This window comes from Onychomys torridus, chromosome 9 (assembly GCF_903995425.1).
Source record: "Onychomys torridus chromosome 9, mOncTor1.1, whole genome shotgun sequence".
NCBI lineage: Eukaryota > Metazoa > Chordata > Mammalia > Rodentia > Cricetidae > Onychomys > Onychomys torridus.
The window spans coordinates 7,998,268-8,011,354 of record NC_050451.1 but is presented as its reverse complement, the minus strand read 5'-3'; the positions used below and the strand labels follow the sequence as shown (position 1 = coordinate 8,011,354).

Sequence of the window (13,087 nt, the reverse complement as noted above, 5' to 3'; positions counted from 1 at the left end):
CAATCCGTAAGCCAGACTAAAATTTCCAGAAGTAGATTCAAGCTGTTTTAAGAACAAATTTATGAGAAAAAAAAAAAAAAGCAAGGGAGGAATTACTATTTGATAAGGCTAGTTGGGCCATTTTTGTTTGTTCTGTTCATCTCTTAACCATAAAACATATATTGAATGTATAATCTATATCAGTTTCTGTGAGATCTCTGTCCTTAAAACCCTTAAGCAGGGACCAGCAAAATAGCTCAGGGGGTAAGGGTGCTTGCCAGGAAAGCTTGGCTGCCAAAATGTGGTTCCTGTAATCCACATAAAGTAGAAGGAGAGAGCCAAGCCCATAAGTTGCCCTCTGACCTGCACACATACTCCATGGCACAGTCACACACAGTAATAATAGTACTAGGAAACTTTAAACAACGTTGGGCTAGAGACTCAGTGATTAAGAGCACTGGCTGCTCTTGCAGAGGTCCTGAGTTCAATTCCCAGCACTCACATGGCTGCTCACAACTGTCTATGGGATCCAGTGCCCTCTTCCAGTGTGCAGATGTACATGCAAACAAAACATCAGTATATATAAAATAAATAAATATTAAAAGGAATCTTAAGCAAAGCCATTAATGTGGAGTGTACCAGCATGGATATTCAAGAATGATGGATGGATGAATGATGGATGGGTTCTCTTCCTCCTTTAACCATTTATGAAGGGTTCTAAAATAAGAACCAAATACTTCATGCATTACTTACCTGGTCAATAGTGACAATCTCCCGAGTTTGGTGCTGTAGTTTTATAGATAGGAAGGCTGCAGTTCTAAGAAGCTGCCCCAGGTTTAAAGAATTCCTTAATGGAGCTGGACTTTGAACTAGCCTTTTCTTTCTTCACACTCCATGTCTGTGACCTTGATGGCATCCTGCCTCTCAGTGTGTGGTCTGAGACGATGAACAGGCCTACTGTCCACAGGAGGTGAGCAGAACACAGGAAGAAGCCAGCTGTGGTAGAGCTGTGGAGAGACAAGGACATCTGGGGAGCTGGGTAACACAGGGAGGAATGAAGTCTTCAAGGGGATGGAACTCTTCTAGAAAAATCAAGAAAATGTCTACAGTAGTATGGTAGAATGTCTGCACTCTGAGAAAGGAGCACAGGCATGATGAGGCCTCAGGTGTGGGACTCTGGCCTTTATTTGAGTCTCAATTTCTTCATCCACAAAACAAGACCAAAATTAAAAAAAAAAAAAAGTCTGTCTGTGTGAGACATTATAAAGATCAGATTTGTTCACTCATTTACTAATTCACTTGTTTGCCACAATGTGGTAAATTCACTATTTACTGATTTACACCCGTACTTTGAGTACTGGCCACCAACTAGCTGTTACGTTGGAAGTACAAAGAAAAGTAAGGCATGATTCTTGATGTTAAGGTTCTTGCAAGGAATGTTGCCTGCCTTAGTCCATCATGTTCTAGTGTAACCAAACGTCTGAGGCAGGGGGATTTACAATAAACAGAAATGTATTTGGCTCATGCTTCTGAAGGCTGGGAAGTCCATGGTCAAGAGGCCACACCTGCTAAGGGCCTTCTTACATCATCCCATGCAGAAGGTGGAGAGGGGCAAAAGAGAGAGAAAAATGGGCAATGGGAGGCAGCTTATTTTTATAAGAATCCCACTGCTTCTGGTCCTAGTCCCTCAATAATTACATTAATTCATTCAAGAAATAGAGGCCGTATGACCTAAATGCTGCCAGTTGGCTCTGCCTCCCAACACTATTGCAGTAAGAAGTATGCTTCCAACAGGTGAACTCTGGAGACACGTTCACATCACAGCACCATCATTAGGAAAGTAGTCCATATACTTTATGAATAGAGTTTTGTAGTATTATCTCCCTTGTTGGGAGAGGGGAAGGAGGACATAGTCCTGTCAAGTAGCTCAAATATGGTTTGTAGTAGTTAAAATTTGTTGTCAACATAAATGCTCAATGACAGAAGAATGGTCAAACAAAAGCCATTCTAAAATTACTGAAGAGTCTTAAGGATGAGCTGCAGAAATGGCTCCATGGTTAAGAGCACACACAGCTCTTACAGAGAACCTAAGTTCACTTCCTAGCACCCATGTCAAAGAACACAGAGTTGTCTGGGACTCCAGTTCTTAGGGACCCAACACCTTCTTATGGCCTCCATGGGTACCTGCACTCGTGTGCATATAATATCCCCACCCCATACACACATACACATACACACAATTAACAATAAAAAATAGCCTGGCTGTGGTGGCACACAGCTTTAATCCCAGCACTTGGGGGGCAGAGGCAGGTGGTCTAGTACAGAGAGTTCCAGGCCATCAGGGCTACACAGAGGAACTCTGTCTTCAAAACAAGATAGGAGAGAAAAAGAGCACATACTGCTAGAGCACCCAAGTTCTGTTCCAGCACCCACATAATGTGCTTTAACAGCATATAACTCCAGCTCCGTGGGATACAACAATGTTTTCTGGCCTCTGTAGACACCTGGGCTCATATTTACACACATAACTAAAAATTAAATAAAATCTGAAAGAAAAAAATACACCCTCATTCTTCCAAAATAAGCTTAGTGGGTGGGCAATGAGGAATATTTTTTAAATTCCTCTTTGGAGATTGACTTCTTTGGGCTACCAGAGGAGACAGAATAAAAGAAACAATCACCCCCAAGGAAGTTCATGACAATACCAGAAAGAATTTTCAGATCAAGCTAGCACAAGGTGGTAATTAAGTCCAAGTCTAAGCCAATACAACATTGGTATAAATTCCCAAAAAAGTGAAAACCAGAATCAATCACATAAGTGAGTATTTTGTCTGTGAGAGGACAAAGCTCGTTCCCCAGCCCACCGATGTGAGGCCTGTCCCATCCTGGGTCTATGTCCCCGATTACTCTTCTTGCCTGCCTCACTTTGACTTTGATTTCAGACTACATCAATCTGTTCAGCACCAAGTGTCACGGATGTGATTTTCCTGTGGAAGCCGGTGACAAGTTTATCGAAGCCCTGGGGCACACCTGGCATGACACATGCTTCATCTGTGCGGTACGTTTCTAGCCGAGAGTTCCAGCTGTCCGAGCAGGACGATAAAAGGGACAACGTGCAGCCTGGTTGGCCAACCCCTTGACACACAAGGATACAACTGTGGCACTCTGGCACCTAAATGACTCTTAAGTTTGCCAATGCCATGTCTTGATATGTCACGGGTGAAGGAAGCAGTAGGTACCAACGATTATTTACAGACAGACCAACAGCAGCAAAGTACCCTAAGATTTGGAGAACCAGAGTGTTCTTACCAGCAATAGATGAGGGCAGCAAACGATGGCCTACAGAAGCAGGTGGCTTTCCCCGGGACATATGCTGTGTTGGTTAGGAAGTGGTGTGAAGGCTTTACCATGAACCTCAGTCCCTGCTTATTGACTAGGCCTCTGAAAGGCTGAGATAAGGTTTCTCTTGGTAGAGCCTTTAGAAAGCAGGATGTGTATCACTTTCCTTTCCTAAGTGGTCCTGTTCTTGATGTACAGCAGCCAGCAGATGAGCCTGAGATTAACTATTAACTATGTGTAAGTTAGCTGAATCAGTAGGGCATCTGCCTGGGAGACTGGCCTTCCCTTTAGAGGGCTTTCAGCTGAGATGAGATTGTGAAATGGTGTTACCACTATCTAGACTTGAGTTAGAAACAGGAAATACTCATCCCTAATAAGTCTCTGTAATGTCAGTCTAACTGGTTTAACTTTATTTAGGAAAATGAACTATTAGTATTTTAAGAACCAGAGTTACTTGAAGTGAATTTGGGTTATGTATGACATAATCATGCTGTTTAGGGGCTGGGTATATAGCTCAGTTGGTAGAGTGTTTACCTAACATGCGTGAAGCCCAGGGCTCAATCTCAAACATTATATAAACCAGCTGTGACAAAATATACATATAATCTTAGCACTTGGGAGATGGAGGCAGGAGGGTCAGAAGTTCAAGCTTATCCTCAGTTACACAGTAAACTTTTTTGTTTTGTTTTGTTTTTTGAGACAGGGTTTCTCTGTGTAACAGTCCTGGCTGTTCTGGAACTCACTTTTTAGACCAGGCTGGCCTCGAACTCACAGAGATCCACCTGCCTCTGCCTCCCAAGTGCTGGGATCAAAGGTGTGTGTCACCATCACCTGGCATCACAGTAAACTTAAGGCCAGTTTGGGATATAGGAAGCCCTGTCTATAAATAGATAGTAGATGATAGATAGATAGATAGATAGATAGATAGATAGATAGATAGATAGATAGATGAGAAATATCTGTTTAGGCCTGAATAATCTTTTAGGGACTTAGCATGGAGGACAATTCTTGTCATCAAGTTCACTGCCATATGTTTTGAATTTTGTACTTTACTCCTTTGTCCACACTCTTTGCGGGGTACATTGTGTTCACTGTGTATTAGTTTCCTAAGGTATAATAACAGGCACAGCAGAAATGTATCCTCTCATAGTTCAGCAGGACAGAAATCAACACTCAAAGTGCTGATAGACAGCCACACTCTCTCTCCTCTGGTTGCTAACCATCTTTCATTCCCTGGTATCGCTCTAGTCTTTGCTTTCATTCTCTCTCTCTCTCTCTCTCTCTCTCTCTCTCTCTCTCTCTCTGTGCGTGTGCATGTGCGTGTGCATGTGCGTGTGCGTGTGCGTGTGTGTGTGTGTGTGTGTGTGTTAGGGATCTCAGGCCAAGGCTGGCCTTGAACTCTATAGCTGAGGAGGACCTTGAACGCCCTTGTTGATTTTTCACAGGGTCTCACTATGTAGCCCTGGCTGTCCTGGAACTCCCAGAGATCTGCCTTCCTCTGCCTTTCAAGTGCTGGAATTAAGCCTCGTGACCTTGAGCTTCTGATCCTCCTGTCTCTACCTCCCAAGTTGTATCTACATTTTCGTATGGTTTCTCCTCTGTGTATATATCTGTCTCCCCAGGCATCTCTTCTCGTACAAGGCTACAAGTCATATTGGAGCAAAGAGCAAAGGCTACCTTCCTCCAATATGACATGCCCCCCCCCCCCCCCCGCCCCCCCCCCTCCTCGAGACATGGTTTCTCGGTGTAGCTCTCGCTGTCTTGGATCTTGATTTGTAGACTAGGCTGGCCCTGAACTCATAGATCCACCTGCCTCTGCCTCCCTAGTGCTGGGATCTCTGTATACGGATTTTAAGGCACACAATTCAAATCCTTACCACTCCTAACAGTCTTTGAACAGATTCTTTAGTTGCTTGTAAAAGTTCCTTAAATATGTCAGGGCTTCTCCCCACAAGAGGACAATTGTAACTCTCTGCTTGTAGAATGGTCTCCCACATAGCTGGGGCTCACCCTGGTAGAGCATAGAAGCCTTGACTCTTTCAAGCTGCAGCTTGCTTGACTAACTACAGCATGGATACCTGGTGTCTAGCAGGATCCTAGAGACCCGGAGAAGGTCCAGGAAGAAGCACAGGGGCTGAGGAGAGAGGGGTGGGGCGGTGTTGCATGCAGAGGGGGTCCTGGCAGAGGTCATCAAGGGGCTGCTCCCTGGAGTCTGCTGTGCTAGATTCATAGAAGTTCTAGAATAGAAGCAGAAAGAAGTAAGGTTTGGGGTAGAACAAAGTTCTGAGAATTAAGACCAGCCAAGGGGGAGAGACCCATAGCAATGCTTAGCTGATTTGCCAAAAGAAACTGGGCAGATCTTATCCTTGGAAAGTGACATGGGGATAGTCGAGTCTTCCTCTTGAGCCAGCCCTGTGTGACACTCACTGCTCTGTGGAGACACTGAAGTAGAACATGGTTCCAGGGTTGGGAAGAAATCTTTAGGTTGGAAAAGGGCTATCTCTTTGAGGGCTATCTCTGCCCTCCCTCCCTCCCTCCCTCCCTCCCTCCCTCCCTCCCTCCCTCCCTCATTGCTAAGGGTTGACCCTGAGCTCTGTATGTGTCAGACAAATGATCTGCCAGTTACTAAATATCCAAATCAGACTTTCCTCCTCCTCCTCTTCCTCCTTCTCCTCTTCTTCCTCCTTCTCTCTTGAGTCTATCGTTTGAGTCCCCCTCTACTATCGTTTTACATTCCCGAATCACGTCCTTGTGTGTGTGTCTACTCTGTAGGCCGGAACAGGCTTAAGCTCCTGACAGCCTCTTGGGTTCCGGATGTGCAAGCATGCACTATCAAGCCTGGCTCTAGATCCTCTTGTTTTTGTTTGCAGTGAGGTCTCACTACATAGCTTTGGCTGAACTTGAAGTAATCCTCCTGTCTCAGCCTCTCAAGTGATAGGATTACAAGTTTGTGCTGCAATGCCCAGCTTCCAAATCATTTTTTTTTTTTTTTTTTGAGACAGGGTTTCTCTGTGTAGTTTTGGTGCCTGTCCTGGATCTCACTTTGTAGACCAGGCTGGCCTCGAACTCACAGAGATCTGCCTGGCTCTGCCTCCCGAGTGCTGGGATTAAAGGTTTGTGCCACCGCCGCCCAGCTCCAAATCATTTTTAATGAGCATATGTTTTCATCTGACTTTTTCTAAACCTTCACACACAACAACGATAATTAAAAAACAAAACAAATCAACCAACCAGCCAACCAAACCAAACAATAAGAAAGATTAAGACTAGCTCTTTTATGGTTGTACTATTTCTTCATCAGCTAAATCAGGGTGTATAGAACATTGTTAATTTGTTTTTTTGTTTTTTTGTTTTTTTTGAGACAAGGTCTTATGTAGCTCAGGCTGGTCTCTTGAACTCCGTATTTAGCAAAAGATCACACAGGGCTTCTAGTGGCCCAGGGATGCCAATAAATTGAAATAAACTGGAAAATTGCCTACTTCCCAGCCTTTATCTTCCAAGGAAGGACTGGGACTACAGGTGTGCACTATCCAGCTCCTGGTTCATTCACATATATGTATGTATGTATGTATGTATGTATTTGCATGTACACACATATATAATATATATGTATGTATATGCACATAAAATCTGTATCTGCATATATATACATATATATGTATGTGTTTAATTTTTACCATTTTAAATTTATATTTATGCCTCTGTGTGTATGTGTGTGTGTGTGTGTGTGTGTGTGTGTGTGTGTGTGTGACTGCAGGTATCTGCAGAGGTAAAAGGAGTCAGAGCTTCTTGAGCTTGAGTTATAGGTGGTTGTGAGCTGCCTGATGTGGGTGCTAGGAACCGAACTCTGGTTCTCTGCAAGAGCAGGGAGTGTTCTTAACTGATGAGCCATCTCTCTGTCTCCCACATATTATTCTTTTGTAAACTTTATTATTGTGAGGGTATATTTTCAAAGGTTAAGCTGTATTAGTATTGTGTGAAGCATCTGTGTATGAATGATGTATGTGAGTAGGACCTCTGGTGCCACGGCCCGAGTGTGGAGGTCAGAGGAAACCTTCATGGAACCACTTCTCTCCTCTGCCCTCATGTGAGTTCCAGGGACTGAGCTTGGATGGTCAGGCTAGCACAGCAAGGGCTTTACCTGCTGAGCCGTCCCACTGGCTCTGGTAGACATTCTTTAGAGGAATTCAGCTTGCCAAACAGTCCTGGAATTTGGGGAGTAGGAGTATCCCAAAGCAGGTCTCCATCTGTCTTCCTGGAATCTAGAATCTTAACAGGAAAATGAGCTAACAGTTATGAGCAATTTGGGAATGCAGCAAGCCAGCAACTTCTCAAGTCCAAAGCATAGAAAATCAAGGCTAGAAAGCTATGGTGGGGTTGGGGGTTTAGCTCAGTGGTAGAGCCCTTGCCTAGCAAGCCTAAGGCCCTGGGTTCAGTCCTCAGTGGGGGGGGGGGGGGGCTAAGGTGGGAGTGGGCTTCCATACACGGGTCCTTAGGAGACAAACCACCTCCAAATCTGGTTGCATTCAGCATCACTGAATCTACCTAGTGTGTTCCCAGGTAATTTTCAGTCTGTTGGCTTTCACAATAGAAGCTCCAGATAATCCGAGTATAAGTTCCCCAACTGGATCATCATGATGTCCCTTTCCAACCTTTGTTGAGTGGATAAAATGGAGAAAGTGAGCCGAGCAACAGCAGCAAGCATGCATTCATCGCTCTCTTCTGACTGTGACCAGCTGCTTCCAGCACCCGCTGCCTTGACTTCCCCACCATGGTGGACAGTATCACGAGCTAAGATAAAAACCTTCTGTCTACTGAGTTGCTTTATCGGAGTATTTTATCACATCAACAGGAAAAGAAACTAAGATGAGTCTTCATATAAAGTAGCCACAGGGGTGGAGATAATTTTCCCCTGAGTTGAGCATGGTGGGGAAGTCAAGGCAGCTGGTGCTGGAAGCAGCTGGTCACAGTCAGAAGAGAGTGATTTGAATGCTCGCTGGCTGCTGTTGCTCGGCTCACTTTCTCCATTTTATCTGCTCCAAGACACCCTGCCTAGGGAATGGTTTCACCCACAATTGAGATAGGTCTTCCCACATCACTTAATGTAATCAAGACAATCCCTCACAGGTGATCCTGGATTCTGTCACACATTAACAACAGGCTTATTTTGAGGTCAGGATGTAGATGTAGCCTCTAATTCTGTTCCCTGGTAGGGATGCTCAGTGCCCTCTGTAATGGAGCCCATCCCAGCCAGAGTGACTTCCAAGCCAACTCTCACATGTTAGCCTTTTGCCCACTTGGGGTCTGGTCCACATATTGGTAACCCAACACCTCAGACACCCTCTGTGCAAAGCCAGGAGATCAGAACCATTTCAAATAAACACAGCCTATTTTGCTGCGGAATTCAAGAACAAGGACCATGGAACTGGGCTCTTATACCCCTGGACATGATTCCCAGCTGTACTACATCTGTGACTTGAGCAAAATATTTGGACTCTCTGAGTCCCAGTGTTTGAATTGTGAAACAGAGAAAAGGCAGATGAAGTTTTTGTGAGACTTAAATGAAACCATCCTACAGTGACCTCAGCAAGGATGAATTAGGTTCTCCCCATTACAGAATGTCTCCAGATCCAAACTAATCTCATATATATTTATCATGGGGAAAAGAGCTTCAGTTTTTCCTTCGTTTTTGTTGTTGTTGTTTTTTACATATAATATTTTCCCGAATGCACTTTTTTGTGTTTGATTGATCTTTTCCCCCATGGTAGCATCCTATTGGAAGCTGTATCACAAGAATGTATACAGTTATCTTCCTTCTGAAAGAAATTGCGTTAATATGCCCCTAGTAGTATACAAGTAAGGCCTCATTCCCTTTGGGCACTACTGATTTTTTTAATTGGGTACTTTCTTTTCCCTTAATTTTTTGACTACTCTCATGAAATATTATGGGTTCAATATTATGAAATATATGACAAGACATTGAGGGTTTTGTCTTATCTACTTTGTTATGTGAATAGGTATAGTATCTCTGAGAGATCTTTATTTCCCTTCTTAATTATTTAGTGAGAATAATTTTTGATGTTTTCTTAGTTTACTAATATACTTAAATGTTAATCCTTTCTGTGGAGATTGACTTAACTTCCACGTATACTTTGGATAGTGCTGTAACCTTGCATGGCTTAAGAGATTGCCCTACCTCTTTTTTTCTGTTTGTTTTGTTTTGTTTTTCGAGACTGGGTTTCTCTGTATAGCTTTCCGCCTTTCCTGGAACTCACTTGGTAGCCCAGGCTGGCCTCGAACTCACAGAAATTCGCCTGGCTCTGCCTCCCGAGTGCTGGGATTAAAGGCGTGCACCACCACCTCCCGGCAAGATTGCCCTAACTCTTAAGGGCAACAAGAAAAGAAGAAAGAAGAGACACATACATGTACGAAGAAGTTAGAATTGGGTGCATCATATTCTCTGATGGAGGGACGCCAGCAGCAGCTTGGAAACTGAGCTTGTTTCGTACATCTGAATTGAGGGCCAGCTTATTCTATAGAGTTAAACAGGGAGGCAGGCTTAGCTAATATCTGTAAGGAAGCAGTCTCAGGCTGTAAACGTTCAGGAAGGAAACTGTGGCCCACATTTCCTACACGTGGTCAATGTCTTAGGGTTTCTATTGCTGTGAAGAGACAGCGTGATTATAGCCACTCTTATACAAGAAAACATTGGGTGGCTTACAGTTCAGAGGTGTAGTCTGTTATCATCATAGCAGGAAGCATGGCTGCACACAGGCAGACACAGTGCTGGAGAGGTAGCTGAGAGTTCTACATCTGGATCAGCAGGCAGCAGGAAGAGAGCCACTGGGCCTGGCTTGAGCATCTGAAACCTCAAAGGCCACCTGCAGTGATACACTTCCTCCAACAAGACCACACCTACTCCAAGCCCACAGCTCCTAATAATATCACTCCCTATGGGCCTGAGGGCTATCTTCATTCAAACCACCACAGTCAACATCTGCACACAGACCAGGGGACTGCTTTCTCATTTCCCTGAGCCTGATCAGGGAAGTCTTTGCTATTCCTATTGGTCTGAGGTACTGGGGTCCTTTACTTGCCTCTGCTCATGTCAGCAATATACATTCACTCAGGATTTCATCTGCTCCCCACAGCATAGCATGAATTAGACTTCTTTTTTTTTTTATCACATGTATTATCTATTCCACTAGATTTAATTTATTTGAGTCTATGCTTTTCAGAAGTGTTTATCTTACATTGGTACTTATTTATATGTTTTATAGACTGAGTTTCAAGCAGTTAAAATGACCTTGAGCTTTTTGATCTTTCTACTACCACCTCCCAAGCATCAGAATTACAGGCATGCTCATCAAGCCTGGTTTGTGTGGTTCTGAGGACCTCACTATATAGCCAAGTTAGTCTTTGAAATCAAGACCCTTCTGCATCGACCTCCCAAGTGCTGCGATTAGGAGCATGCCTGCCATGTTGTGCTAGTCTGAAATCTTCTGCTCATGTCTTCCATGCTGCAAGATCCCATCTCACACTACTCTGTTCTCCCTCCCAGGTCTGCCATGTGAATCTGGAGGGTCAGCCATTCTACTCCAAGAAAGACAAACCACTGTGCAAGAAGCATGCACATGCCATCAACGTGTAGGGCCCAGAGTGGCTGGTGTGGGCCAGGCCTGGGTTGCTCCTGCTACAAACAATGAAGGAGTCAGAGAAGCTGATGTTTCTTCTTGGGGGGGGGGGGGGAGGGGAGAGGAATGAGTGAGCCTTTTGAAGTCTAATTTTAGTCTTTTCTTGTACACACAGATTGTGTATTTGCGTAGTTCAGACTAGAAGCCAAAAGAAGATTCTAAACCCAGCTAGTAATTAATCCATGGCTGGAAATGCACTTCAGACTTTTGGAAAAGGATTCCAAGAAATCAAAAATGAAAAACAAAAACAATGTTCAAAAATGATACACCTCCCTGGCCATCACTGTCACCAGTGTGTAGGGACAGAGCTCGGGGTAGTTATGGAGAATCCAAAGCATGCAGCTGAGTTCTGGAGAGCTCCTTGGCAAACACAATGATGTGCCAAACAGTATTTGCTGTGGGGTTATTTTTAGAGCCGGCACTGAGAGCTCCTAAGCTAAGACCCATTGGGCCTTCCTCACCAAAAAAGGAAGAGCTGTTCCATCAGCATCACAGGGCTTCCTCTGCACATCAGACTTCAGATGTAGAACAAATGTGAAACCTGTAAGGGGAGCCCAGACGTCTGAAGCGATGTCGGGCCACCACTGGGCAAATGGAGAGGCTCCAGAAAGATCTTTGGCTCATGCCAAAGACAACTGAGAAAAGATGAGTTCTCTCTGCATCTCCCCCTTGCAGCCTGAAACATCTAATGTCCCTGGAAGGCTTTGCTCCTTTTTGAATTGACATGGGAAAGTGAAATTGGGATTCTCCCGTTTTGCTTTATAATGTGTCAGAAGAGGTTTGCAAAGGACTCTGGGTCAGGCTTAACCTTTGTTTTGCTTGAAGAAGGTCCTGTGCATGTATTTCACCCCCACCCATGACTGCTCACGTTGTGGGTGGGGATGAAATACATTTTCCTCATCTCCACCCTCAAACAGACGAGATCTTCCTCATCCCCAGCCTCAGACAGGCTCAGTGGGAAGAAAAGAGAAATGGCCTCTAATACAGGCTAGTGGAACAGGCTCTCAGGCCCAACTGTGCATGGGGAGAGGAACTCGCTCTCTGCCAACCTCAGCACAGGCTGCAGGATGGCCGCCTTCAGGGCTGCACCTGCTCTTTGCTTGTTCCTTTAAGTGCAGCACACCAATTATGTAATCATGCTGAATGTGCAAGGAGGGGAAAGATACATTTGCCATTCGGGCCAATAGTTATAGCTGGGTGGGTTTAGAATAGTTATTGAAATAGACCTGGACTTCAGAGTCCTTTATAGATACATGGAGTTAGGTAGAAGTAACGAAAGTGACTTCCAGGTTAGGGAGTTAGCTCAGTGGTAGAACGCTTGCCTAGCAAGCACAAGGTCCTGAGTTCAATCCTCAGCTCAAAAAAAAAAAAAAAAAAAAGAAAAAAGAAAGTGACTTCCTTTCTGGGTTTGGAGATGGTACGGTCACTTTTCTTTCTAGGAAGTGCTGTTAGGAAGGATGTTCATTGGAAATGGCATTGAAACAGGCTGTGCCTGTGTATGGTACGTGTGTTTCTCACTGGAGCACAGTATTTAGGCACAAAACAGACTCACTGCCCTCTCTCTTTGCTCCTGTTTTGGATTTTTCTCTTTGCACATTTGAAATGCTATTGAGGAATACATTCAATCTCTTTTTCTTTTGAGAACTAAAGCTTCCAGGAGACTGTCATCTCCCAGTTAGACCTAGCCTAGCAGGAAGCCCATGGTTTTTCTAAGCATGGAATCCCCAATCCCCTCTAGGCAGCATGGAGGAAGGTTGGAACTGTGCTCCTACCAAACAGCCCTTGTTTACTTTTGATGCAAAGCTCCAGGCAGAGTAAATTCTGCTGGGACAGCCTGGAGATTTGTTCAAAGATACAGAACAGTACCTTGGGCAGTCTCTTATTTTTGGAAAATTCAAATATACAGGGACAAGGAGTTTGCTGACTAAACAAAGGCTCTAAGCAGTTGAGTTTTTGAAAAGTATCTATTTAATAATCAAGAACTGGTCTTGAAGAAGGGAAATAAAAAGTCCTACCATTATGTTTCCCAAATCTCTTTTTAAAGATTTTTATACATATGCACAGACACCACTCCT

General features: G+C 44.2%; 1 protein-coding gene across 7 annotated transcripts in view; it reads left to right on the top strand.

Annotated features, from left to right (window-relative positions):
• Positions 1–12,346, top strand: part of Ldb3 (LIM domain binding 3) — a 62,259-nt gene extending 49,913 nt beyond the window's left edge. For all 7 annotated transcript variants that reach the window (XM_036199820.1, XM_036199817.1, XM_036199819.1 and 4 more), the window contains 2 exons: positions 2,922–3,037; positions 10,880–12,346. In XM_036199820.1, the coding sequence (XP_036055713.1) occupies positions 2,922–3,037; positions 10,880–10,969 (206 nt within the window). In that variant the 3' untranslated portion in view covers positions 10,970–12,346. The remainder of the gene's footprint in view (positions 1–2,921; positions 3,038–10,879) is intronic.
• The last annotated feature ends 741 nt before the right edge of the window (positions 12,347–13,087 follow it).